The following is a 27800-nucleotide window of genomic DNA, read 5'->3' as shown; positions in this document are numbered from 1 at the left end:
GCAGCTTCTTTATCACTTGCACCACCTGGGAAGCCCGTGTTCAGACAAAATGCCCTTGAGAATCATCCAGTATCATCTTCCCCCAAATGTGTCTGATCAGATAGTCCTGGTTGGGTAGGAAGAGCAGACAATGTGTTGTTTTTCAAATAAAAATATCCAGATTCTTCCCCGGAGTCTGTGAGGCACAGCTGCTAATTCAGGTAGCTCCTTGGACCTTCTTAACTCACTTGAAAGCAGAAATAGTAATAGTAATTGGGAGAGCTGACCAAACACACACAGCTCTTAGGGTCAAGACAAAGCCTCTAATGCTGGATGAGGAAAACTTCCAACCATTTCCTGAGTCAGAAGATGACCTTTCCTACCTTTCCTCTCCTCTCCTTACTCCTTCCATGTTCTGTTTGCTAAGCCCCCCTAGAAGAAAGTAGCCTAATTTAAAAAGCCTCCCAACAAGTGGGGTTGGGGTGGAGGTGAAGGTTGGTGGTACTGAGATCTAATCTACAGTGACCACGTGTGTGGTCTCCAGATGAAAAGAAAATCAGCAGGGGGCACCCGGATTTGAACTGGGGACCTCTTGATCTGCAGTCAAATGCTCTACCCCTGAGCTATACCCCCAGGCCGTTCTAGGTTCTGAACTAGCACCAATTCACTGTGTCATAACACCCAGGTATGCAGTAGACGGCAATTACCATCCATTCTCTGAGAGCCAGTGGAAACCTGTAGAACTGCATCCCTCAGTAACGCCCTCTGGTCTCCAACCTCCCCTGCGCCTCCCACAGAAGTGCTTACTTCTTGGATGATTTCTCTACAGACTATGTCAGCTCTTTTGTTTTTTTCTTTCAGGTCAAACTAATTATCTCATCTATATACTGTTTGTCCTGTGGATTTATACCTTTTTATTGCTTTATTATAGTTGTTGTTCAGTTGCTAAGCTGTGTCCGACTCTTTGTGACCACACGGATTGCAGCACACCAGGCTTCCCTGTCCTTCACCATCTCCCCGAGTTTGCTCAAACTCATGTCTAGTGAGTCAGTGATGCCATCCAACCATCTCACCCTCTGTTGTCCCCTTCTCCTCCTCTCCTCAATCTTTCTAAGCATCAAGGTCTTTTCTAGTGAGTCAGCTCTTTGGATCAGGTGGCCAAAGTATTGGAACTTCAGCTTCAGCATCAGTCCTTTCAATGAATATTCAGGGTTGATTTCCTTTAGGGTTCACTGGTTTAATCTCCTTGTAGTCCAAGGGACTCTCAAGAGTCTTCTCCAGCAATCACAATTCAAAACCATTAATTCTTTGGCGCTCAGCCTTCTGTGGTCCAACTCTCACATCCAGACATGACTACTGAAGAAACCATAGCTTCAACTATACAGACCTTTGTTGGCAAAGTGATGTTCTGCTTTTTAATATGCCATCTAGGTTTATCACAGCTTTCCTTCCAAGGACCAAGTGTCTTTTAATGTTGTTACTACAGACACTATTCTACAGTGATTTTGGAGCCCAAGGAGATAAAGTCTGTCACTGTTTCCACTTTTTTCCCATCTATGTATCATGAAGTGATGGGACTGGATGCCAAAATCTTAGTTTTTTTGAATGTTGAGTTTTAAGCCAGTTTTTTCACTCTAACTGTTGCTTCTTGACCTGCATACAGGTTTCTCAGGAGACAGGTAAGTTGGTCTGGTATTCACATCTCTTTAAGAATTTTCCACAGTTTGTTGTGATCCGCACAAAGGCTTTAGACTAGTCAATGAAGCAGAAGTAGATGTTCTTCTGGAATTCTCTTGCTTTTTCTATGATCCAATGGATGTTGGCAATTTGATCTCTGGTTCCTCTGCCTTTTCTAAATCCAGCTTCAACATCTGGAAGTTCTCGATTCATGTACTGCTGAAGCCTAGCTTGAAGGATTTTGAGCATTACCTTGCTTTCATGTGAAATGAGCACAATTGTATGGTCATTTGAGCATTATTCAGCATTGCCTTTCTTTGGGATTAGAATGAAAACTGACCTTTTCTAGTCTTGTGGCCACTGCTGAGTTTTCCAGATTTGCTGACATACTGAGTACAGCACTTTATTATTATTTATCATAATTAGGAAAATATTATTTTTTAAAATTGTGTAAGTGAAAATATAGGCACAAATAAGTAAAATTAATTAGCTGTGTAGCCAGACCCATGAACCATGCATGCATTTCAAAATTTTTTTACATTTGATACTTTGGTGAGAACAGCAATTGAATAATAAAGTTGTCTTTACTGATACTTTATAGTATTATAAAATACATTTTTTAGGTATAAAGAAAAATAACTTCCAACCTAGAATTCCGACAAGATTGGGTGCATTCAGTGTGCTATGGCTGTAGAGGCAATCTAGAATTCTGAACCCAGGTAAACTGACATTCAAGCAAGAGGACAAAAGAAAGACATTTCAGATGTGCCAAACCTAAGAGCATTACCTGGATCAGAACCTCAATGAATTAAGGAGAAAGAAGGAATGAACCCAGAGAGAAACAAGGAAATGCAAAGCTGAAGGATGACACCCCTGGGATATCTGGAGCCGCCTTCTCTCCTGAGCGACTTGCCTTTGTGGGGCCAAAGATACTCTCCCAATCTCTGTTTCCTCATCTGCAATATACATGTAATAATACAACCCCCTGGGCTGAATTTTTCTGAGGCAGACTGAGATTTTCAGCTTGAATCGGGCTGCTCTGGACAGAAGAGCTGGATCTCCTTGACTCCCTTGAATGAGTTTTCCCCATATTTGCAGAAGCTTCTTTAGATTTAGTTTCCTGAATGGTAAACTAGGAAGAGAGCTAATCCATGACAAAGAAGACCCTCCCGGGGGCTCCCAGCAGGCAATGGGAGGAAAGGCTGGGGGGGTGGGATGTAAGGATATGGATCTTTGATGGAGTGGAGGAGGCACCAGTGCTCAGTAAACACACAGATGAGGCAAGGGTGAACAGGTACCCTGGGTGTGGCTGCGAGTGTGAAAGGGCCTGGTCACAGACTTGTGGATCTAGAGCAGCGGTTCTTAAAGCATGGCCCCAGACCCCCGGGATCAGAGAATTTACCTGAGAATTTGTTAATCAGAAACTTTCAGGGAGAAGCCTAGACATCCCTGTTTTAACAAGTCCTCCAAGTGATTTTGACACACCCTACAATTAAGAACCACGGGTCAAGAACCGAGTTCAGAGGATGACCAATCTCATTGTGGTCCTTGGTTTTCATCCTGCCTCTGCCCACCAGCTCAGCCTGACCCTGGGGCAGGAGCTAGAATTCCTAACCCATCCCTTCCTGGGGGTTCAGTACCTAAGTCTTCCTGCAGGTGGCGCACAAGGGAGCCGATATAGATCTGTGACAGGTGTTTCTCAAAGTGGGATCCCCCAGACCCTCAATAAGAAGCTTGTTCCTAACCCCACATCACATCTGCATATTTGACAAGCTCCCAAGATGCTTCCTGAGCACAGGAAATCTGAGGACTGGCCCGAAGGGTGCAGCATGCCCAAGGTCAAATTCTGGTGTCCCCATTAGCTTTTCCTTGTGCTCTGCTAAGCCCACACTCTAGTTCCCCTGATGGTCCCAATTCCTCATTAATCTATTAAAGCGCTCCTCTTCTGTAGCCTTTACATTTTTTGACTGATAGAGGATAGGGAAAAGAGGAAGATAAGAGACTCACTGGCTTAGTTATAAGGTCCTGAACCCAAAGTCAGGAGAAGTGGATTCAGGTCCTGAGTTTATCTGTGAGGAGCTGTGTGTGCTTGAGCAGACCAGTAATCCTGAATCTCTGTGTTCAGATGCCCACTGTGAAGGGCATAGACCAGTGACCCTGAAGGCCCCTCCTGCCATAAATACCAGTGTCAGTGCTTTTCCAGAAAGAGCAGGGAGGTGGTTACAGGGAGGGGGAACCTGGTGCTTGGTTTGCATCAAGGGAGTAAAATTATAGTGAGGCCAGTTTGGCAGCTTTGAGCAGGCCCAGCCTGGTGAACACCTTGTAGCAAAAATTTATAGGAGTGTTGGGCATGGCTACACAGGTAAAAGGTAGTACTAAGGCCTCCACTTACATCAGGGGGTATAGCTCAGGGGTAGAGCATTTGACTGCAGATCAAGAGGTCCCTGGTTCAAATCCAGGTGCCCCCTGCTGTCCTTCACTTTTGCTAGCTGGAGCTGATATTGAAGGTTCAGCTCCTTTCCCTAATCCAGGGCCTCAGGATACCAAGTCTTCTCAAATCTGGGAAAAATCTGGAGTAACTTAAAACCCTGTCTCTGAACACGACAAGCCTAGAGTGATACGTTCCTCCAACTATGGCTTTTTATTTCACTTACCACTGGTCTTGTCCTACATAGGCATGTTTCTACATGTTTTCATTGCCCTAAGTTAGTGCTGTGTTGGTAAGTGTTTAACAACCAGCTCTTGAGGGGAGGGGAAGCATTGATTTGCAGTGTTTTCCAACTTCACAGTATATATAATCTCACCAAATCCAATGTCAAGCCACAAACACAAGATCACTGATCATAGTGTTGGGAAGACATGCTGAACTGCCTCTCTGGTGCAAGTAAGCTCAAGCACACCACTGTTCCTAACCCATCTTCCCTATAGTGGCATGGGCTCTTTGACCCCCATGTTATCCTCACAAAGCTTACAGAAATAAGAGCAATGGCTATGACAGAATCATCCATTTACTCAAGACATATTTGTGTTCTACGTGATGCCAGACACAGGAGAGACAGAGCACAGCAGGAACTGCCTGTGGTGAGCAAGGGAATCAAATGAAGAACTGGTCAATTGAATGTAAGGATAACTAGATAAAAGAAGAAGGGTGCTAATTTAAAAGAAAAGAGGGGAAAAATAAAAGAAAAGGACTGCGGTAACCAGCAATATACTGGTTGAGAGTTGCTTGGACTCCAAGGAAATCAAACCAGTCAATCCTGAAGGAAATCAGTCCTGAATATTCACTGGAAGGACCGATGCTGAAGCTGAAGCTCCAATACTTTGGCCACCTGATGTGAAGAGCTGACTCATTAAAAAAGACCCTGATGCTGGGAAAGATTGAAAGCAGGAGGAAAAGGGGAAGACAGAGGATAAGATGGTTGGATGGCACCACCAACTCAATGGACATGAGTTTGAGCAGCTCTGGGAGATGGTGATGAACAGGGAAGCCTGGCATCCTGCAGCCCAGGGGTCGCAAAGAGTCGGACACGACTGAGCAACTGAACTGAACTGAACCTCCCCACCAACACACACTGTCTTCTTCCATCTCTCTTCCTGGCACTAGCTATATGGGATTAGGGGAACTTGTAGCTAAAATATATAAAGAAATTCTATAAATCAGTAAGAAAAAGGCCCAAAAAGTCTAATAGAAAATCAAGCAAACAATATGAACAAATTAGAGAAGTGGAAATCCAAATGGCCAACAAACAGATGAAGAGAGTCATGCTCATCAGGTATTATTAGTGAAATGTAAGTTAAAACAAGATACCATTTTACACACATTATCTGGTTGAAAAAATAAAAAAAGGCTGAGTAACAAATGAAGTCCAGGAGTTCCTGTAAGTTTTGTCAGAGTGTAAATAATTGCTTTGGAGGACAATTTGGTAATACCTTGTGACATTGAAAGTAAACATCACCCACAACTCTGCTCTTTACATGGAGACATACAGCCTAGAGAAGTTCCAGCACCCATGCACAGGGATCTATGTAGGGTTGCTCATTGTAACAGGAGAACCTGGAGTAATGCGAGTATCATCAACAAGGGAGTAGAAACACAACATGTATGTCACCCTGTGCTAGACCTGTCATTACGCTGATCAGTCAGCTATGCCACCACGATGCTGCATATCAAACGCCTGAAAACCCTGACTCAGAACAATAAGCATTTATATTTCACTCATATGACTCTGCTTCTGCCGAGGTTTGGCAACACTGGGCTCCAGGTCATTTTGTGGTTGGTCTGTTTTCCATGTTTCTTCTACGGCGTTGGTAGGCTGCCCAGGGAACACACCTCATGATGAAGACAGAAGCACAAACCATCTGCTCAGGGGGCCACCAGAGCTGGAGAAACCCCAGGAGCATGTACACGCAAGCCCTATCAATCAAAGAGTGTGCTGACGGCAATATCTTCCTGAGAGCACTTCCAGCCTGCAGCACAGGGCAGGAAGACAGTGCTGACAGCTGGAAGTCAGCTAGCGTGCATGGAAGTATTCAGAGCAAGGGGAGCTGCAGGCGACACTGACTGTGACTATTAGGAGACATGTCTGTTATAGTTTGTTAGCAGTTTTGACCTCTGTTAACATAACAGGTAATGATGGGGTTACATTGTTGTTTCCATTTGCTTTCCTTGCTTATAAATGATGGGAAGCATCTTTTCATGCTGGAAAGTCACTTCTACCACTTCTTTTGTGAATTGCCTGCTTGTCTCCTTTGCCATTAACCTGCTGTGTCTTATTGATGACCTCTGTATATGTTTGTTGTTCAGTCACTCAGTCGTGTCTGACTCTTTGCAACTTCATGGACTGCAGCATAGCAGGCTTCCCTGTCCATCACCAAGTCCTGGAGCTTGCTCAAATTCATGTCCATCGAGTCGGTGATGCCATCCAACAATCTCATCCCTCTGTTGGCCCCTTCTCCTTCTGCCTTCAATCTTTCCTGGCATCAGGGTCTTTTCCAATGAGCCAGCTCTTCCCATTAGGTGGCCAAAGTATTGGAGCTTCAGCTTCAGCATCAGTCCTTCCAATGAATATTCGGGGTTGATTTTCTTTAGGATTGACTGGTTTGACCTCCTTGCAGTTCAAGGGACTCTCAAGAATCTTCTCCAACACCACAGTTCAAAAGTATCAATTCTTTGGCACTCAGCCTTCTCCAAGTATCACAGCTGTACATGACTACTGGAAAAACCATATTTGTTGGCAAAGTAATTTGAATATGCTTTTCAATACATTGTCTGCTTGTCATAGCTTTTCTTCCAAGGAGCAAGTGTCTTTTAATTTCATGGCTGCGGTCACCATCTGCAGTGATTTTGGAGCCCAAGAAAAGAAAATCTGTCACTGTTTCCAGTGTTTCCCCATCCATTTGCCATGAAGTGATAATCTTCATTTTTTGAATGTTGAATTTTAAGCCAGCTTTTTCACTCTCCTCTTTCACTTTCGTCAAGAGGCTCTTTAGTTCCTCTTCACTTTCTGCAAGTGGTGTCATCTTCATATTTGAGGTTATAGCTATTTCTCCCAGCAACCTTGATTCCAGCTTGTGTTTCATCCAGCCTGGCATTTCACATGATGTACTCTGCATAGAAGTTAAAGGGTGACAATATACAGCCTTGACATACTCCTTTCCCAATTTGGAACCAATCCATCTTTCCCTTGTCAGTTCTAACTGTTACTTCTTGACCTGCATACAAGTTTCACAGGAGGCAAGTAAGGTGGTCTGGTATTCCCATCTCTTTAAGAGTTTTCCACAGTTTGTTGTGACCCACACAGTCAAAGGCTTTAGCATAGTCAGTGAAGCAGAAGTAGATATTTTTCTGGAATTCTCTTGCTTTTTCTATGATCCATTGGATGTTGGCAATTTGATCTCTGGTTCCTCTGACTTTTCTAAATCCAGCTTCAACATCTGGAAGTTCTTGGTTCACATACTGTTGAAGCCTAGCTTGAAGGATTTTGAGCATTGCTTTGCTAGCATGTGAAATGAGTGCAATTATGTGGTAGTTTGAACATTCTTTGACATTGCCCTTCTTTTGGATTGGACTGAAAACTGACCTTTCCAGTCCTATGGCCACTGCTGAGGTTTCCAAATTTGCTGGCATATTGAGTGCAGCACTTTAACAGCATCAACTTCTAGGATTTGAAATAGCTCAGCTGGAATGCCATCCCCTCCACCAGCTTTGTTCATAGCGATGCTTCCTAAGGCCCACTTGACTTCGTACTCCGGGATGTCTGACTCTAGGTGAGTGATCACACCATCGTGGTTATCCAAGTCATCATGATCTTTTTTGTACAGTTCTGTATATGTCATGGGTTGCAAATCATTTCCCTTGTCTGCCATTCATCTTTTTTCTCCAGGTTGTTCTTTTTGCTTTGCAGAAAATCTAAATTTTAATTAAAGTTCATCCATTTTATCTTCATCACTGCTGGATTTCTTTGTTTCCCCTCTTACTTAGACCTTTCCCATTAGGAGGTGATTTTTTAAATCCCCCTACGTCTTCTTCTGGTACATTTATAGTTTCATTTACATTTGATGCAGCCGGTAGTAATTTTGTCTCCAGGAGGGAGAGAGTCCCCACACTCCTCATTGCCTTTACTCATCTTCCCCTCACAGATTTGCTTTGCATGTTTATCAATTTGAGTTTATTTTTAGACTCTTCTTCTCTTCTATTGACTTGTCTATTCATGTGCTAACACCATTGTTTTCATTTCTGTAGCCTCTCATGTTGTGACTTCATAATACTTTTAAATATCTAGGAGGGCTAGTGTTCTTATCAATATTCTGCTTTTTAAGAAATTTCCTGGTTGTTTCTTAAACATTTAGTTTCCCCAAGAACTTTAGATTCAGCAGATCTAGTCTAGTACCCATTCCCTCTTCATCCCCACACCCCCAAAGCATGAGTGTTTTATCAAGAGGACAGTACATTTATAGACTACATTAAGAACATTTAATGCAAAGCACAGAAATACAACTGCATAAACAAGTTCTGGGTATTTTTTGTGGCACATATTTCGCAGGTTCTATCTCACACATCAAAGCACTCAGGGTGCTTGCCACTTTCTGCTCCACAAGGTGGATCTGTGTAGAGTCCGTGATGGGAATAAGAAAAGGTGAAGGAAGCTGAGATCCTGGCAGAATGAAGGGAACCATGAAAGTAGAGTTACTACGTAAAATTCACGTGATTGGTTGATGGCATTTATTGAGGAGGCAGGCACCATTAACCCATTTACCACACAGTCACAACCTCTACAGGGCTTCCCTGGTGGCTCAGACGGTAAAGCATCTGTCTGCAATGCAGGAGACCGGTGTTCGATCCCTGGGTTGGGAAGATCCCCTGGAGAAGGAAATGGCAGCCCACTCCAGTATTCTTGCCTGGAAAATCCCATGGATGGCAGAGCCTGGTAGGCTACTGTCCATGGGGTCACAGAGTCGGACACGACTGAGCGACTTCACTCTTCACTCAGAACCTCTACAAGGCAGGCACGAGTAGTATCATACCAACTGGGTGATAAAACCGAAGCTCAGAAAGATTAAATAACTTTCACTCAACTAATTACTGGAGAAGCTGGACTTTGAACTCAGGCAGCCCAGTTCCTGCAGCTCAGTCAAGGTGAACAGCCTCTGGGAGGCTGAGCAGACAGAAAAAAAGAGAAAAACTTGTTTGCTGAATCAATTGCTGCAGACCAAGAGCACAGCTGTTGCCCCTGGTATCAGCACGGGTGAAGGCTGCAGGCTATGCCATGATCCTGTTGCCACAAAACCAGAAATGAGTGAACAGGCTTTGGCACATACCGGCCAAATAGGCCTACAAAAGTTAAACATCCTTGGGTATTCTTTAGCTGTTACCACTAACAGACACTTGTAGCTGGACTTGTCCTTCACCAAGCTAATTACTCTCTGACTCCATAAAACCAAAAATCTTCAGGGTGCAGGTTATACCCTGCACCTGGCATTCTTCTCCCCCCATATATCCTCTTGTAGCATCCTGCATCTCAGAAAGAAGGTCACAGGCCGATAACTTCAGGGACACCAGACCCAGCTATTGAGTTGCCTGATGCCAGCTGTAGTCACTCTGAAACTTTGCAAGAGGAAGAAAAAGAAAATGCAAGACCTTCAAGAGGATATAAATCCTCTTCCCTACTCCCAAGAGAGGGGGACACAGCTCTCCAGGCGCTAGCCTGCTATGCATCCCTTTTGCCTGGCAAAAAATAAAGCTACTCTTTTCAATTTCCTCCAAACTCTGTCTCCATGTTTCTATTCGGCATTGGGGGACAGGGAGCCCAGACTTTGGCAACGGTCCTTGTGGCCCCATGCTCCCATTGTACTAGACTGGGAGTGGTCAGGCACAGAGGATCACTCATTGATGTCTCCCGGGTCTTTGTCAGGGGAGGAAAGGCTGACCTTTACTGCAGAGGGAAAGCCTTGCTGCCATCACAGCCCTTAATCCCCAGATCAGGGAGCTGAGGTGGGGGCTGTATGGGTTTCTAAGAATATCCACCTCAACCCTTTTCGGAGCAGATGCCTGCAGGGTGAGCCAAAGTTCAGCTGGGCTTGTGTGACACCCCGTCCCTCACCTGGCCTCTGCTGGACCACGTGGCACTGGGATTAGAGTCCACTCAGACACCCCATAATCCCCGAAGGCTTTGGTGCTCCTGAAACTGCTAGATGGCATTTCCAGGGGCTCCATGGAGCTCTGGCTCTTTATGTCTCAGCACAGAAATACCACTGCATGATTCCAAAATTCGGGTCCTAAGACCTGTGTGGGCCTGCCTAAGAACAACCCAGAGTTCTGGGATTAAAAGTCTGGGATCCTCGCTCCAGCCCTGGAGACCCTGTCGTGATGGGCCTGGCTTTAGTCCCAGCATTCTATGGGTCTGTCTGTTCTGGGTGATTCTCACCCAGGTTCATTACACGGAGCGTGGGCTGAGCTAGCGCAGACTTTGGTCACCAGCCCTCACCCTTCTGGCTCCAAGTCAAGCAGAACTGCAGTGGCTGCCAACTGACTCCATTCCTGGAAACCCCAAGGTGTATAAACAAAGATCATGCCCCACACGTGACCTTGGAGGTTCTCAGGAGCAGACAGCGATCACCCACCCTTGATTTCTCTGCTCTTCACATTCCCAGTGTTATCTGCACACTGATTTTTTTGTTCAAAGCAACCCAAAGGCCCTCATCACAGGCCTTGCTCTGGGTGTTTCAGCAGGGAGGGTGGCCCTGCAGCCTGCAGTAACAGACACCTCCATCCTCCCCATTGGGCCAATGGGTGTCCCTACCGTAGACTGGAATGTGCCAGGTCTCAGGATGCTGAGGTGGGGATAAGTCACGGAAGATCGTTAGGAAGCCGGGCCTCACAGGAGCATCCAGTTGTCAAGGTCCCTTAGTTTTCTGCCCTTTGGATTTCCCCAGAAATACCTGGATGTTGCAGTTACATATCGTTCAGTGACATTTCATCCAGGCTCCAGTACCATCTGGAAAATCTTCCCCGTTCCCTACAACTGCCGCACCTTCCAACATCAGTGCAGAGCAGTTGCACCCCCAATGACAGCATAATCTGGTCTGAGGTCTCCATCCTTTGGGCAGCACCGCCCTCTGCTGGCCAGCCTCTGTGCATGCAGCTGAGCTAAGCTTCCCACTCTGCCACTAGGGGCGGGTGGGGGTGTCCCACCCTTGCCCACTGGCCATCTTCAGGGATCGTTTGCTTCATGTAGTAAGTGTTTGCGTCAGAGGCAGTCATTTACTGATTCCCACCCCACTTGGCAAGGGAAGGGGGGTGGGAGGGTACTTCCTGCTTGAAACAAACAACAAGCCCGTCCACACCCGGCACTAAGAGACTCGACCAACCTGGCTTGGCTTCTGGCTGCCTAAGCAGCATCCCTGGGACAACCTGGCCACGTCGGGTTCCTGTCTGACCAAGCTCTGGGCCGTCAGAAGGATGTACTGTTAGAATATACTGTCTGTTCTAGCCAGTGCCCGACCCCGGGCCTCTGACCCCCGCCCCTCCACTCTTTCTTAGCGCATTCACGGTTGTGGATCCTCCTTGGTCCCTCTGGGAGAGAGATGTATCTCCTGCAGCCCAGGGGCGGCTCTTAAGAACCCTCCTGAGATGAACGCAGGAAGGCCCAGGCCCGTGTCCCGGTCTCAGTGGCCTAGCCGCACTTGTGCCTACCAACCATTTGTGACTTTTCACTCCTGGCTCTGCTTGGGCCCTGTCCACACCTCCCCTCAGCCTTCACCTTCCTGCCAAAATGCCCAGACCCTGCAGCGTTCTCATTTCCCTGTCAGTTGTTACAGAATAAAACGTACTTTCACGGCTTTAACTGATGTCTGATTGTGTTTATTTCTGACAAAACCTGCTCGCCCTGTGGTCCCCCCTCGTCCCTGCACTGAGGTGGGGTGCGAGCTTTGAGAGCAGCAGCATCCACACAAAGTGGGCACAGACCCCGGGAGGGCGTCCCAAGCTCGCTCTCCTTGAATGGCTGCAAAGGCAGAAAAGAAGGGAGAGGAGGGGAGGCAGCCTGCTGGGAGGGGTCTGCCTGCCCTGGGAGAGTGGGGGGTGGGGGCTTCCCGGGACAGAGGCCGCTGCCCAGTTCAGCAAGAACTCAGGGACAGACACACACACATCTCAGGTCTTCAGGCCACAGCTTCATCCTCATCTCCAAATCCAAGCATCCAACCACTTGCTGGGCATCTCCATGGGGAGACTGGGCTCACCAGGACACACAGGACGCCCCAGGTCATCGCTTCTCCTCTGTGGCCTCTTGCTGAAAGGTTCCAGCCACCAGGTCCTGGGCACCCCTTCATCCACGGCTCCCTGCAGGGTGCATCCTGCCTCATCCCTCCTCCCACATCCCTTGCTGGGCCCCTTGAGCTCCTAACTAGCCCTTCACCCATTCATGGGGCCCCATCCTCCCCACCACTCTCATCTGGGACCCATTACGCCCAGAGCAGAGATCATCCTAGAAGCCTAGTGGGGTCACATCCCACACCCCCCATCACTTTCATGGCTCCATATTCGCTTTGGATGAATCCAGGCTCCTCACTTCTCCCAGTCCCTTCTCCACGCACCCCACCCCTAGCTTCCCAGCTGCTCCTCCCAAGAGCTCCCCTCTCTGCTCATTCCATCACCCTCCCCTGTGCAGGGAACCACGGATATTTAGGAACACTTAGGAAAGAGCAGGCCATGCTCCACAAGTTGGGGACAGGCTTTATTGCAGAACCCCAGAGGCTGTGCACTCTCTGTAATCACAGCTGGGAGGTGGGCAAAGGTTCCACTTGAACGAGTCCTCCGTCTTCCTCCTCCTGCCAGGCCTGGTTCTGGGCAGACTCCGGGAAGCTATACTCACTCTCAGGTCTCAGGAAAACGTAGTCCTTGATGTCCATACTCCAGGGCTGCAGCTCCAAGCAGCTGCCAGGCCCCTTTCCTGCCCCTCAAATCCACCCACCGAGGAACCGGGAATTGGGTGGGCAGGGGTGCGGCAGGCAGCAAACTTGGCCTCAGCCAGGACTTTGCCCCCAGACAGGAGTTTCCCCACCTTTCATTCATTAGTCACTAGACATGGCCGCGAGACTCAGCACCCCCACTCCAAGGGGGCCACAGAGCTCAGCACAGCAAGGGAGCTGGAAAGGGGGTGGAGGAATGTCAAAGGGAGGCCCCATCTGAGTAACAGGCCAAGCCCAGAGCCAAGAAATCCAGGGGAGACATACCATGTTCTGCCACCGCGCCAAAACAGATGCCCGCTGAACAGAATGCCAATCAAATAAATAGTCAATAAAGACAAGAGACTGGCTTCCCCCGCCCCAGGGAGGCAGCACAGCGAGTCAGCTCTGGGACTGTCAGGTGTCTGCCCCAACTCTGCTGGGGGAAGTGAGCACATGGGCTGGGGCCCCAGGCTCCCTCTGGTCCGATGCCCACAAGCTCTTTCTCCGGTCCTCACCAGGCCAGGGGTTCCCCAGCCCACACTGGGGACAGTCCTCAGGGCCCACGGCACCGCCCACACCTCACTCACAACTGTCTGTCTTCACCCTCCCTCCATCCAGGTGACCTCGAGGGGCTCAGAAATCCTCCTCCCACAGGGAGTCTAGGCCTGGGGTGCAGGGGTGCAGCTGCTTCAGGCTGAGTCCCGGGGAAGGGAGGGAGCCTGATCCCCAGACAGGGAGGCCCAGGTCGGGGAGGAAGCGGGGAGAGGATATGCAGAGAAGATGCCACTTCCTGAGCAAGCCCCTTTGAGTGACTCAGAGGATAAAGGATGCTGAACATACAGCTTTTCAATCTTGATCCAAATTACTGTGGCGCTTTTTGTGTGTGAATGTTTGTCCGTTATGTCAACGTTTCCAGAAATTTCACATCAAAGCATGTCAGAAAATCAAAGAACTCCCAAGAGGGGCCTTCGCCATAGCCCATCTCACAGGTGAGGACCTCACGCGGGCAGATGATCCGGGATCACAGAGCCGGGCGGTGCAGGACCCGGCCTCCTCCCCAGGGCTTCCTCTCCAGCCTCGGAGCATCTTGGCTCCAAGCCCTCCTCCCCAGGACGGCCCGGCCGGCCTTGGGCTCCCCCTTGTAGTTCAAGGCAGCCCCCACCCTAGTCAGCTCCCGGCCAGGACCTACTCGGGGAGGAGCGGGCAGAGGGAACTTGAGGGCTGGACATCGGCTGCTCTGGCTGGCTCTGAGCCCGGCCTTCCTGAGCTGGGGAAGACAGGACTTTCCAGAACCCGGCAGGCCTTAGGGGAGGGGGCCCAGAGGGACCGGACACAGCTAGGGGGACGGAGACGGGGGACGGTGACAAAAGAGTCATCAGGGACAGTGGAGCCACGGTCATCCGGACAGCGGGGGCACCTGAAAGCACATCACGTGACAGCGTCACGGCCTCGCGGTGGAGACCCCGCCCCCCAGCCCCGCCTTGAGGAGCGGGGCTCACCAGGACCCCTGAGGCCTCCCTCCCAACAGATTCTGCTGCCTCCTCGGGGGTCTGCAAACCCACGAGCGAGGCTGGGCCCACGTGCTCCCCCCAGGACCCTGATCTTCTGTCTGTGCTGCCCAGCACAGCGTGGGGTTGGCGGGGTGGGGGGCGCGGAGCAGATGCTCAGGGGCTTGTTCTTCTTAATAAATGACAGCCTTCGTCCACACGCAAAGTCCTGCAACCCTGCCTGACCTTGTCCTCCCTACCCCTGCCTGCCCGCCCGCCCGCCCACCCAGCAGTACCTGAGGCCGCGGAGGCGACGGTCACTCCCACAGGAAGCGAACGTACCAGATGGTCTCATTCTTCAGCTGGGGCCCGAACAGGGGATTCAGCTGAGCCAAGATGGCGATGAGCCAGCTGCCAGGGACAGCACAGCGCCGGTGAGCCCGGGGCACCGGGAACTCCGCTGTGCGTCACGCCAGTGGTCACATGACCCACCCAGCGCATGGATGGTCTGGCTTCCAGAGGGAAGGGTCCCTTGGAGACATCCGCACTGCAGCCAGCTCCGGGGCTCAGTCAGGGCACGTGGGTTTGGGTTTAGGTTTGGTGACTTGTTTTGTAGATTTATAAGATCCCTGTGTTGGGGCTGGACTCAGGGTGTTAGAGAAGAGGTAAGACGGCCCCCAGGGGCACAGAGGGAAGCCATTCCGACTTAAGATGGCTTAAATACCTGGAGAATCCCATGGACAGAGGAGCCTGGTGGGCTAAGTCCATGGGGTCGCAAGAGTCCGACAGGACTGAGCGAGTAAACCGCCACCACCAACTGCTCATGAGAGAGGCCTCCCTCAAAACCAGAGCTTGGACTTATTCGTCAGTTTGGCAGCCAGGGAGATTTAAACATGGAGCAGGCTGACATAGAACCGGGGAGCAATGGTGGAGTGTCTCTTTTGTAAAAGGGGAGGGGCTACCATGAAAGGCACTTATAGAAAGAGAACACCTAGACCCTACTGACATGGAAATTGACCCCCTCACATGGTCCAGGCACTCACATCTCTTGGTATGTGTTCTGTATCCCAGGACTTGGAATATAGGACAGTATTCTATATGTACTGACTTAGCCAAGTTTGAAGACCACTGTTTACCCAGTGGTTCTAAATAGTCAGCATCACAAGCACTCAGGGGCATGCATTAAAAGTACAGATTCCTGGAGGGACTTCCCTGGTGGTCCACTGGTTAAGAATCTGCCTTCCAGTGCTAGGGATGTGAGTTCAATCCCTGGTTGGGGAACTAAAATCCCACATGTGGGGCAACTAATCCCCTCATGCCGCAACAAAAGACCCTGTGTGCTGCAACTAAGACCTGATGCAGACAAATAAATAAATTTTAAATAAAAATACAGATTCCCACGTGCAGACTGTGAGAACTATGATGTAGTGAGTCCAAGGTGGAACCCTGAAACCTGTGTTTTACAATCTCTCCAGGGGATTCTGATGCCCATCGGGGACAACAGGCACCGAGCGGGCCCCACTCACTCGTGTCACAGATGAGACAACCACAGCCCATGGACATGCCAGAGCTTGTCCAGATGATACACTCAGAACCAGAACCCAGAGTTCATAACTCCCAGCCCGTCGCTGTCTTTGCTACTCCAAACCCCTCTTCTTCTGTGGTTTACAGACTCAGCCTTTCAAGAGCTAAATGTGTAGGTACCAGGACAGAGGTGAGAGCAGGGCTGGGAGAGGAGGAAAGAAGGGAGGACAAGGGCCCCCGTGGACTAGGAGCTGGGAGAGCAGTACTTACAAGAGGTAACAGCAGACAGCAGTGGCCACCAGCATGGTGATGATCACCCTGCAATGGAAGAGGATGTCAGATCAGGATGGATGGAAGCAGCACCCTCAGGAGGCCTGGCCAAGGCCAGAGAAAGAGCTCCTGGTGCCAACCCCTTTCCCTCTGGCCTTCTTGATGCCACCTGAACACAAGGAGGCTGAGATCTTCCGGGGTAAGAATTGCTAGATGGAAAAGAAAAACTCCAAGTGTCACCTCTTGGGGAAGCCAACCTCGACCACATCCAACTTACATTATCCATCTTTCCCTTCACCTATCTCCGTTCTCCATCACCCACTGTTTCTCCATCGTAGAGGAGTCATGTTGGAGAACAACACTGCACACAGCTGCGTTTGCAGCCACCCACCGTGGAGTGGTCTCTGGGATCCAAAATTCACTGGGCAAAGGGAAGGAAGACAGAAGACAGAGCAAGAAGCAAGGAGACCGAGGGTCATCTCTGAGGCAGAGTAAGCAGTTACACTGAGAATAGGGACTTGTTGCCTTGAGTCCCACTCCAAGACTGGAAACAGAGGCTTTAAATGCAGCAGGAGAGACTTCAGTTAGAAGAAAAAACTCACCAGTGTGTAGGAGAGTTGATGCGCTAAAATGGTTTACAAGGTGAGGCCATGGGACCTCAGCCCTGAGAATTTTGAAAAACAGAGGCAACATCCATATGCAGCCTCCAGCTGAAGCTAACCCTAACCCAAACCAGGCCCTATGACCTCTGCTTGAGGTTGCTGCCAGAGACATCAGCATCTGATCCATTCTCTCAACATTACCAAGCACCATGGGCCAGTCCCGAGCTGGGCACTGGGGTCTACAGTGGTAAAAAGGCAGTCTTCCACCTTGAGGAACTTGTCATCAAAGGGTGAGGGCCCATCACTGCTGAAGAGACTATGAAGCAGAAACCTGTGAGTGGTGCAACAGGTATAGAAACCTGCTGGGAGCCCCCAAGAAATACTGACACTGGCTAAAAATTATTCCATACAGCATGTGCCACGCACAACTAACAGTTTTATATACATTATTTTGTGTAATCCTCAGAGCAGCCTTAAAAGGCAGGAGTCATCATCACCCCCAGTGACCCAAGAAGAAAGTGAGGCTTGAAGGGGTGAGGGACGCTCAAGGTCACAGCTGGGCAGGAATGGACAAGCTGCATCAGTGGCTCACCAGACTTTACCTTCCCAGGCGCGGGGGCAGGGAGCGGCGCGGGCGTAGCTGTCTCCTCCTTTCGACAGCACGACCTTCTCTGCCCTTTGGACCCGACAGCCCGCCTGTTCCCGGTTGTACGCGGCCCAGCGCGGACCCGGGAGGAGGACTGGGGCGCTGCGCGCCGGGACCAGTGCCCACTGCCCCGCTGCCGCCTCGCGCTGGAGGAGGGGTGGGCCCAGGCGCAGAGGGGTCCCCAAGGAGGCTGGGCCGCGCGCGATCCTTACCCGCGGTTGGGTCCTTTGGGCACGAACCAGGGCCCAGCGATGCCGATGAGGCCCCAGAACGTGGTGAAGATGACGACCGGGAGGGCGAAGGAGTGCGCCGTCATGGCCAGGCGCGGGATGCGGGTCAGAGCTGCGGATGCTCCGCTGGGTACCTGTCACGGCCGGGCAGGGGACTCCGAGCATGCGCAGCAGGACCCCGCCGCCCCGAGAGAGCGCTTTCTGCCGCCCCGCTCGCGCATGCGCGGCAGCTAGACACTCTGGACGGAGGGGGACTTTGATCCGCCCAGCCGGTTTCCTATAGGATTTATGGGATAGAGACACATATGGGGAAAAGCTACGCTTTATTCGGATAGCACAAAGGTTGAGAATCGAACATGGTTTTCTTAAACCGTGTTTTGCACATCTTTGAAACCAGAGAAGTGGACCTCGGCAGACGGACCCCTGGATGGAGGGAACAGGCCCATCATCACCTGGTCCTTAGCACCCTAGGAACTGAACGTGGGTTTGAGGGAAGGAAAAGGTCTGGAGGAGCTGACCTCCTCCGCGTCTGGCGAGGGCGGGGGCCGGCCCCCACCTCCTACCTGGTCTCTATGGCTATTGCACTCACGTTGTCGGTTATACCGCTGGTCACTGAGCTTGTCAGCCCTCTCGGCATCGCTATGGACACCACAGGCGGGGAACGAGAGTGGAGGCAGGGCAAGGGCTCTGGCCAAAGACAGAGCGCTCGCTCCTTCCATTCCCAGCGCCCTTCAGCTTGTTTTCTCCAGGAAAAAGTAGGCAGGCTCTCCAACAGTGGGGTCTCCAGGCCCTGGGGTCTGAAAGGCTGCCAGACTCTTGAAACAAAACGCAGGAGCCAGCCTGGGCAAGGGTAGGGGTTGGGGGGGGGGGGTCTCGCCATGCTTCGGCCCTGGGGTCCTCCCCAAAATGGCCAGCGTCCTCTTTTCCATGAGCTAACAGACGGGAGCCAGAGCATGGCTGTGCTCCTTGAGAAACTGGGCAGCGTAACTTCCCATGATAAACAGCATTTTCAGTAGTCCCCCTGCCCAAGGGGCCCAAGTTTCTCACAGCTGGCACTGGAGGCTTCCTGAGAGCACAGGTGTGGAGGGGCAGGGGCAGCTCTGGTGGGCCTCCGCCTCACGTGGGGTTTGTGCAGTGGGGCTAACGCACAGTGGTGCTGGCAGGACTAGTCTCTTGCTCTGAGGAGTCTTAAAGAATGGCAGCTGCCACGGGGAGGATGCTGCGGGAATGTCACTCAATGGGAATCCCAATGGTGGGAGCTATAAAACCCCCATTTGAAAGGACCCGTCTCTCTTCCACTGGCCGAGGGCGGATTCCTCAACTCCCTGTAGAGCCCCATGTGAATGGGTCGGGAGGCCTGGGCTCCATCTTGGCTGTGTGGACAGTGGCCGGGCCAGAGCTTCAAAGGCCCATGGTACACCTCAGCCCCCAGGACACAGCGCTGGAGACAGTGCCAAAGGTTAAAAGGCAGGAAGCGAGAACAAAATTCTTGGCTCAAAGCTGAAGAAAACAGGAAAGTGATGGCAGTAAGGCAGAGTCAGGAACACTGGGAACCATAGGTTCTGCCCATGAGGCACTTGGTACCAACATCTCAGGGGCTCTCAGCACCCTTCCGGGGTCTGCTCAAGGGTCAGACTGCTTGGGCCTGAAGCACAGAGCAGGGACCCCACCTGGGGCCCAGCAGCAAGCCAGGATGGAACGCTACATCTTGCCTGTCTAAAGCCAGAGAAAGGCAGAAGCCTTCCCTCCAAGCTCCCCTGGTTTCCCACCTGTGGGAAGGAAGGCGGGAGGCAGACACCACGTCATACTCGGCCAGTCAAGCAGCCTAGGCCTCCCCAGAGCAGCTGCCCTGGAAGGAAACATACCCTACTTCCTGGTGGAAACGGAGACGGGGAGAGGCAAGGGGAACCAAATCGTGTGGGACACCCTCTGTGCTGCCGGGGTGGTCTTCTCAGGCTTCAGTGAGCCCGCAAAGTTCCTGGGGGTCTGTGGGAAACAGTCCCAGGGAGCTGATCAGGTGGGTCTGCATTGAAACATTTAAACCAACACCCCTATTGATTCCCAGGCTGGTCCCCAGAGCACCTCTGGGAAGAATGGACTAGACCATTATGCTGAGGGCACCTCCTCCCACAATAAGGACATCGGTAGCAAGGGACAGGGACAAGAGCTGATGACAGCCAAGTCCACTCTGCCTCCTGGGGCCCGTCTTTGCCCGCAGAGGAGCTGTCAGCCAGCAGTCCCGTGGAGGCCGGGCACTAACAGGCACTTGGCTTCTCTGCTGCCGTTTCACATAGAGGGACGTGAAGGCACAGGAGACAGGGAAGGGGCCATCACGGTTGACCCACTGCCTGAAGCAGAGCTGGGGCTGGATCCCAAGCCCCCCAAGTGCAAACTCATCCTTACGCTCTGCTCCGCAGAAATCCAGAGCTCGGCATGACATAGAGGCTGGACTGGTGGGAAGCACCGGGCCCCTCCAGGGAGACACTCCTCCCGTCTAGGAGCTGTTGGTTGCTCAGGGTGCAGGGATTCTGCTTGCTGCATCCTAGAGGCAGGCCCCGCGATGAGGCAAAGACAGCCTCTGAGGCAGGTCTCCCGTGTGTTGAGACTTCCCTGCTTCTGCTATGGAGCCAGGGGGACAGAGCCCAGAGCCAGGCTGGCCCCAGTCCTGCTCACCCTCTGCCCTCACCTCATGCCTCAGGCTGTGCGTGGCCCCCTGGATGCTCCCCAACTACCCAGGGGCCGGAGTGCTCCTTCAAGCCCTTCCCCCAGCTGTCATTCCCACTTCAGCAAAGTCTTCTTGCCACCAGAAGCTGAGGGTTTCATGATGGGATTACGTACTGAAGCATCTTGAAAATGAGCTTGAGATAGAATCTCTATGCAAATTTAAGTGCTGTGAGGTCCCCCTGGGCCTGGAGAAGGGCCCCGGGAAACAGGCCGTGCACCTCCTAACCCCCGGCCTCCCCGGGGTGTGGCTTTAACTGCCTTGTCACTGCCCACCTCCCAGTGCTTAGCGTCCCACCCAGTGAAGACTCGGGTGGCCTTGAATCCCAGGGCCTGTCACCACGATCACAAGGCCAGGGCAGCATGGGGCTCCAAGGAATGAACCCCTCAGATTCCTGCTCCTACTACAGGAGTGCTTTAGCAGGACAGCCTGGGGCCTCCTGGCCAAGGAGGGGACACGGGAGCCTCTCAGGAGGCTCCAGGACGCAGGCCGTCAGGACCTCCACCGGTTCCCTGCAGGACGGGCCGGGCGGCTTCCAGGCAGTGGGCTCCTCCCTGCAGAGCGTGCCAGTCTTCTTCCTGAGCCCTGCCCCTCGTGTGGGAGGAAAGAGAAGCCACAGTGAACAGGAGAGAACAGTTCAGGTGATCATCCATCCCCCTCACATCCAGCTGCACCCAAGGGAGGCTGGGAGAGTAACCCCCGGCAGAACAGACTGGAGGCGGACAAGGACTGCTCTCTGGGGCTCAAGTGAGTCCCACTCGGCGGACTCTTCCACCCGAGGGCAGCAGAGCTCACGGGGCGATTCTGCCCCCAGGGGACCCTAGGCAGAGTCTGGAGGGAGACGTTTCCGATTCCTACAACTGGGAAGGTGCTGCTGGTAACCACTGGGTGTGCAGTGGGCAAGCCGGGGTTGGCTGAGCACAGGACGGGCCCCCACAACAAAAAACTATCTGGCCCCGAATGTCCACAGTGCCAAGGCTGAGAAACTGCCTGGGGAGGAAGGCTTTGTTATATAAAATCTGGCTGGGTTCTCTGTTTGCTTCAGAGGTATAGTCCCATTGCCCTGTGATTACTACCTGCAGAAGGGCATGGATGAGGGCACCTTCTCCTCCACCCCCGGGGGCCAGGCTCAAAGAGCAACTCGTTCAACAGATGCTGGGTGAAGGACCCTATCTCAGAAGCACCCTCTTTCCTTCTCCCCATTTCTGCCACCCACCTCCCTGCACCCACCACCCAGCAGCAGGCCCAGGGCCACCCTGCTCCCCACGGAGCCTGTCAGCCCTGAGGCCAGCCCACTGCTGATGACCACAGACCCCGAGACAGAATGAGAGTGGAAGCAACAGGACGGAGACCCGTGCACAGCCTGGAGAAGCTCTGGTTTTCTTTGTTCAGTGAACACTTGAAAAGAGGAAAATTTCTTGCTTAAGACTTTCAGTAACTGGGTCTCCAAGATAATATCACTTCCCTCAAACCTAGTCCCGGCCCAGCCCTCCAAGCGAGTTGAGAGGCTCTCCTCATGGACCCCTCCCCTGCCTGAAACCCCTAACCTTCTCCTCCACGTAGCATGGTCCTCACAGCCCCTCTGACCTGCACTGACCTCTTCCTGCTGCAAACAGGGTCCCCACAGCCCATGACAAGGTGGTGTCCCTGCCCTCACTCATCCAGTCCTCGAGTTAGTCCTGGTCATAGCTGAACCTTTAACGGACACCATGGGTATTACTCGCCAGACACTGTTCTAAGCACCTTTGTTGTTGTTGTTCAGTCACCAAGTTGTAAACAACTCTTCCCAACCCCATGGACTGCAGCACTCTAGGCTTCCCTGTCCCTTCCCATCTCCCAGAGTCATTAATTCACTTTGCAGATGAAAAACCAAAGTACAGAGAGATTAAGTTGCCCGAGGTCACATGCTAGTTAGCGGCACGACTAGAACTTGAACATGGGCAGCCTGGCTCTGGAACTTCCTGCTCTTAGTGCTGCGCCCTGCAGCCTGCAGTGTGGGCGCCCAGCCTGTCTAGCTGAATTATAAAGGTGACCTGTCCTGAGCACCCACCGGTCTAGCAAACAGTTAAGCACGTGACCCCTTAGAGCAAATCTGTGGTGACGGCTGACTTGAGCGGAATCTACCAGGCTGTCAGCTCAGGGCGGGCCTGGGAAGCTGAGGTTCTCCTCTTTAGTGTCCCTGCGTCTAGGAGCTCTGCTGTGCATACTTACTTGCGTGGGAGCGGGGCGGCACCGGGGCACAGGTGTAGACGTGGCTGAACCGCCGGCCTGAGGAGGTCAGGTACCAGTGCTGGATGGCCGGCTGGGGGTCATACTCTGTGACCGCCACACCATTCACGGCCGTCATCATAAGCATGTTGATCACTTCATTGGAGAGCTTGGTCCTCTCTTCGGTCCTGATCCGGTTCATGGCACTGAATCCGCGCTCACAGCAGGAGGTGGAGACAGGCACGCAGACCACCAGGGCCAGGAGCCGGCTGAGCAGGGGGAAGCGGCGGTGCTGGGCCAGCGCGTGCTTGCACAGCATGGAGAAGGGCAGGTTCTGGGCCATGGCCTTCAGGCCCAGCCACTCCTCCAGCAGAGCCTCCTCGCTGTATCCTGGGGGTAGTGAGAGCTCAAAATACCTGGCCAGGGTCAGGATGTCGTCATTCCCGAAACTGGCCAGGGCCATCCCACTTGGCCAGGCCTTGGTGTCAAACACCTCCATGTTCCTGAGCTGCGGGGGACGGTCAGCGTCAAACCTCCGCTGGAGGTATTCGATCCCCGTCAGGACCACTCTCTCCCTGTCTGCCTGGAACCACTGTTCTGACGTCTCAGTCCTCTCCAGCACGATGCCGTGGAGCCGCCCGTCCCTGAAGCCAGCATTGAACTCTTCCTCTTTGGGGCCTGCCCGGTGACGGAGGGTCTCCAGTGCCACGTAGGCCCGCCCCAGCGTGGCGTTCACCTCGGTGATCAGCACGATCTCCTTCTGGCATACCTCGGACAAAGGCCGGTAGAGGCTCAGGAAGTCCAAGAGGAAGTGGCAGAACTTGAGGAAATGGAAGCCCTTCATCAGCTTCAGCATGCCTTGGGCCCTGTGCCCAACCTGCCCACCCGCGTCCGCCACGCTCTGGAGGTGCCTGGCCAGGGCGGGCCAGCTCAGGGTGAGCGCGTTCAGCGTGCGCCTCTCGCTGGCTACCCACCTGACTGCATTCAGGTCCTTCAGGCGGACCATTTCCTGCTCCAGGGGAGCCGCGCCTTCCTGCAGCTCATTCAGCCTCTTGTTGGAGGACTGGTAGAACTTGAAGACGGTTCGGATGTGCCGGTCACACTTCTTGACCAGGCCAATGCCCCCGCAGGCGTCGACCACGGCCAGGGGGAGCCGGTGGGCCACGCAGTGCACTGGCAGCAGCCGGGGCAGGATCTCCTGGAGCTTCTCCACCAGGCCGCCCCCGCAGCGCAGCGGGGCGGAGCCGTCAGTTCCCAGGCCCACCACCCAGCCCGGCTTCCGGAAGGGGATGTCCAGCTCGTCCAGAGCCGAGATGATGGTCTCGAAGTATCCGTCGGCCGTCTCGCTGTGGAGGGGGGCCAGCGTGAGGTAAGACTCCTTCATCTCCGTCCCCTTTAAGTAGCGCAGGTAGATGCCCACGCAGGACTGGTCGGAGGCGTCCGTGGCGCCGTCCAGCAGCACGCTCAGGCACGGGGAGTTGCGCACGTCCTCCAAGATCTCCTTCTTCAGAGTCTCGGAGATGTGCTTGATGAACTGCGTGCAGGCGGTACGGTTTCGGTACTTGCCCAAAATCATGGTCCCCGTGCTCTGGAGGAGCTGCAGGATCTTCTCGAAGTCGTTCAGGGGCCTCGAGTGGTACGCGATCGAGTAGGCGGCATGGAAAAAGTGCTCCATGTTGGCCATCAGGTCACTGGAGATCTCGGGGACTGCGGCGGCCTGTGGGGCGTCCTCCCTGACTTCCACGGTGTTGACACAGAGCTTGTGTGCTTTGCTGACTTCATGGTACTTTAAAGTCTCCACTTTGAAAGGGCCCGTGTAGCCGCGGACCAGCCGGGATGATCTGTCATGGAGACTAGGCCTTTCTTTGCAAGCTGAGCAGAAAAGCTTGGTCTCTTTGGGATCCATCACTAACCACGGGAACTGCCCAAACCACGACCTCTGAATTGAGCGGGGTCTGTAAGTCCTCTTGATTTTCGCCTGTCCATCTGCCTCCAGTTCACAAAGGCGGGGCCTGCAGTAGGAGGTACACGTCTCCACAGAAGGAACTGGAAGCCACGAGGACTCTACAGCTGAGGCCTGTGTGTGTGCCTCTCTAACGGCCACCATCTTCTTTTTCCCTTTGGGGCAAATCAGACTGTGCTTGGTTTTGCTGCCCAGGACTCTGCAGCCTCCTATCAGCTAAGACACCCCAATTCAGTAAGTACCCCTTATGCAAAGTAGAGAAGATGGATGGGCTCCACCTTTCTAGAAATCAGAAAGTGAAAAGTGAAAAGTTGCTCAGTCGTGTTGGACTCTTTGCAACCCCATGGACTATACAGTCCATGGAATTCTCCAGGCCAGAATACTGGAGTGGGTAGCTGTCCCCTTCTCCAGGGGATCTTCCCAGGAGTGGCTTCTCTTGAAACCCTTTCCCATTATTTTCTCTGAAAGTCAGTCTGGCTCCCCATGGGTTATGTGCTAATCCTCATGGTTGCTTCAGCCAGCCACCCCTTCTCTACCCACACAGCTACCCTGGGATCAAGTGACATCAGATGCTCATAAGCTTAATTAACCACCTTGGCCGTAGATGCTGTTGGATGGTCTTAATCCTCTTTCGAGGCACCATAAAGAAATGAGGGCAAACATCCATAAGTCTTATTAGCCTGAGAAACAAAGGGGGCATGGAGGTTTACACAGTAGCTGCTGCTGCTAAGTCACTTCAGTCGTGTCCGACTCTGTGTGACCACATAGACGGCAGCCCACCAGGCTCTGCCGTCCCTGGGATTCTCCAGGCAAGAACACTGGAGTGGGTTGCCATTTCCTTCTCCAATGCATGAAAGTGAAAAGTGAAAGTGAAGTCGCTCAGTCGGTCCAACTCTTAGCGACCCCATGGACTGCAGCCTACCAGGCTCCTCCGTCCATGGGATTTTCCAGGCAAGAGTACTGGAATGGGGTTCCATTGCCTTCTCCGACACAGTAGCTAGGGGCCAATAAGTTACTGACAGACATATGCAGACCTGCTGACTCCCACAGACCAGCAGTGTTGACGCTAAACACAGAGGAGCAGGGGGAGGGAGGCGAGGCTCACGGCCTGTGGGTCACATGGCTCCTCATGACCAGTGTCCACCACGTATCTCCCCCATCAGCTCTACCACACCATCCTGGTTTCACCTCCACTCATCGAAGCTCCTTACTTTTCCCAAACAGTCCCAGTTTCTCAGACTATTCTATGCTCTGAAGGCAGGGTTAGTTTCATATTCATGTTTTTCTACCCAGGGCCTAACACAGGGCCCCATGCACAATAGAGTCACACGAGTGTGGCTGAACTGACACTGTGTGACGTGCTGTAGCTGCCTGGCCCCCGGACAGACAATTCAAGTGCCTGGTAGATCAAGACCCACCTGGAGGAGGACGGCCTTTCCCCCACTTTGGCCCATGTGGGTCCCTGATCCAGGGTGCAGCTCTCCGCTCCAGTTTTGAGATTAGGTCTGGTTTGGCAGCAGCAGGCCCTGTTTCAGGGACAAAGAGTCATAGTGACGTCACGGCCCTGGACTATCAAGTCAAGCAACCCACGCAAAAGACCTGGGGAGGCCTCGGGTGTATTTCCTGATAAAATCTATTCAACTAGGGGTGCGATGAAAGCATACCTGTCTAGGGTTCCAATTGATTCTTAAAACCCAAAAAAGGCAGCCAGATTAGGGGTATCCCTTAGCTCCATGGGCCAGACATGGAAGCCATGAGTCAGCTGCATACATCTACAGGGGAAAGGGTGAAAACAGGAAGAAATACAGAGGCCAAAAATAAAGAAGACAGGGAAGATAAAGTCACACAAGAAGTGGGAGAGGGTCACCAACAACTGTCCCCTGTACGTGCTTCTCAGAGACACCCATGGCTGGCCTTGGTGCAGGTGGCTACTACACGGGGCACTTGAAAGGCCCCTAACGCTGTGTCTACACCAGCAGTGGGCCCTGAAATCCGCCTCAAAGAGACTCATGTCTTTGGGTTAAGCACTGCCCTTTACTGAAAACATAAATAGTCTTCAGGGGTGTGTGAAAAAATTTCTCTCTTGATTTAAAATAAAATTCATCATCTCTACTTACATGCTTTTTATGTATCAATGTGAATGGGTGTATAAACTTTTTTGGAAAGACATATGCAAGCAACTGGTAACTGTGGGCACTTCTGTTGAGGGACTGAAGAACAAGGTAAAGGGAGACTATTTTCACTATTCATCTTCAGATCATTGGGATATATTTATATGTTCGTGTGTGTGTGTGTGTACCCACATATTATTACTAATGAAAATATAATAGATTATTAATCTGTGGTAGACTGAACACATATCCTTCTTAAAACATCTCTTAAATGAGGGCAAAGGAATAATAACAGTAAAAAGAAGCAATAGCCCAAGAGAGACACTGCACTAGAAATGTTAATGCATCTTTAGAAGGAAAGGAGATAAAAGAGAAGAACTGACAGAGCTGAACACCAAACGCCAGCAGAGGGGGTAACAAGGAGAAAAAAGTGAGGCTGACCTCAGAGTCCCCACAAGAGCCAGGACCTGGAGGCACCAGGAGCAGCAAAAGGTGGTGGCCAAGAAGAGACCTGTTCAAGTCCAGCTCCTCTCACCTAGTCCAGGAAACTGGAAAATACCACCACCCTCCCTCGGGGAGGAGAAGAGAGATTAGTCCACAGAAAAACTTAACCAGAAAGGTTCTAGGCCCTGGGATGGTGGGGTGAGTGAAAGATGAAGGAGAAGCACTGCAATGCAAATAGATGAAGACAGCCTACAGACCAGAAGTTGTATTCCAGGGCTCAGGAACACCAGCTTGGCATACAGCCATGCAGGAGACTACAAGTTTTCTTTAGAGAAACAGACCTGCCCCTCCCCAGCCCCCCTCACCAAAATACCTACGGATCCAGCCTTTGGAAGGTGTTTCAGTGAAACATCCAGGTTCACAGATGGTCACCCTACAGTGAATGTAACTGAGAGGTTAACAGGCAGGAAGGCCAGGGGTCTCCAAATGGAG

The 27800-nt window shown here is 52.0% G+C and overlaps 2 protein-coding genes and 2 non-coding genes across 7 annotated transcripts in view; 1 reads left to right on the top strand and 3 right to left on the bottom strand.

Moving 5' to 3' along the window:
- Positions 1-540: 540 nt before the first annotated feature.
- On the bottom strand, positions 541-612 carry TRNAC-GCA. Its single transcript has one exon. It is a non-coding gene; the product is annotated as a tRNA-Cys (tRNA).
- Positions 613-4052: 3440 nt separating this feature from the next.
- On the top strand, positions 4053-4124 carry TRNAC-GCA. Its single transcript has one exon. It is a non-coding gene; the product is annotated as a tRNA-Cys (tRNA).
- Positions 4125-12866: 8742 nt separating this feature from the next.
- On the bottom strand, positions 12867-18089 carry ATP6V0E2 (ATPase H+ transporting V0 subunit e2). Its single transcript, XM_006072240.3, has 4 exons — positions 17843-18089; positions 16383-16430; positions 14885-14999; positions 12867-14518 (listed from the first exon to the last, which is right to left on the bottom strand). Exons 1-3 carry the CDS (start codon positions 17944-17946, stop codon positions 14906-14908), a joined length of 246 nt encoding a protein of 81 aa, XP_006072302.1. The 5' UTR covers positions 17947-18089; the 3' UTR covers positions 12867-14518; positions 14885-14905.
- Positions 18090-18166: 77 nt separating this feature from the next.
- The window catches only part of ZNF862 (zinc finger protein 862), a 33446-nt gene continuing 23812 nt past the window's right edge, over positions 18167-27800 (bottom strand). For 2 of the 4 annotated variants that reach the window (XM_006072238.4, XM_025292074.3), the window contains exons 6-8: positions 26172-26279; positions 22794-24908; positions 18167-21173 (exon numbers count right to left, since the gene is read on the bottom strand). In XM_006072238.4, the coding sequence (XP_006072300.3) occupies positions 20986-21173; positions 22794-24908; positions 26172-26279 (2411 nt within the window). In that variant the 3' untranslated portion in view covers positions 18167-20985. The remainder of the gene's footprint in view (positions 21174-22793; positions 24909-26171; positions 26280-27800) is intronic. The other 2 variants (XR_006553005.2, XM_006072239.4) reach the window with 2 other exon arrangements.

This window comes from Bubalus bubalis, chromosome 8 (assembly GCF_019923935.1).
Source record: "Bubalus bubalis isolate 160015118507 breed Murrah chromosome 8, NDDB_SH_1, whole genome shotgun sequence".
NCBI classification, from domain to species: Eukaryota; Metazoa; Chordata; class Mammalia; order Artiodactyla; family Bovidae; genus Bubalus; species Bubalus bubalis.
This window is presented reverse-complemented; position numbering and strand designations above follow the sequence as displayed.

Excerpts from the sequence above, each read along its gene's own strand:
- ATP6V0E2 (XM_006072240.3), bottom strand. The coding sequence starts at position 17,946 with ATGACGGCGCACTCCTTCGCCCTCCCGGTCGTCATCTTCACCACGTTC. Across the intron at positions 16,431-17,842 it reads CCCAAAGGACCCAACCGCGG|GGTGATCATCACCATGCTGG; the intron begins GTAAGGATCGCG and ends CTTCCATTGCAG. Across the intron at positions 15,000-16,382 it reads GCTGTCTGCTGTTACCTCTT|CTGGCTCATCGCCATCTTGG; the intron begins GTAAGTACTGCT and ends TGTCCCTGGCAG.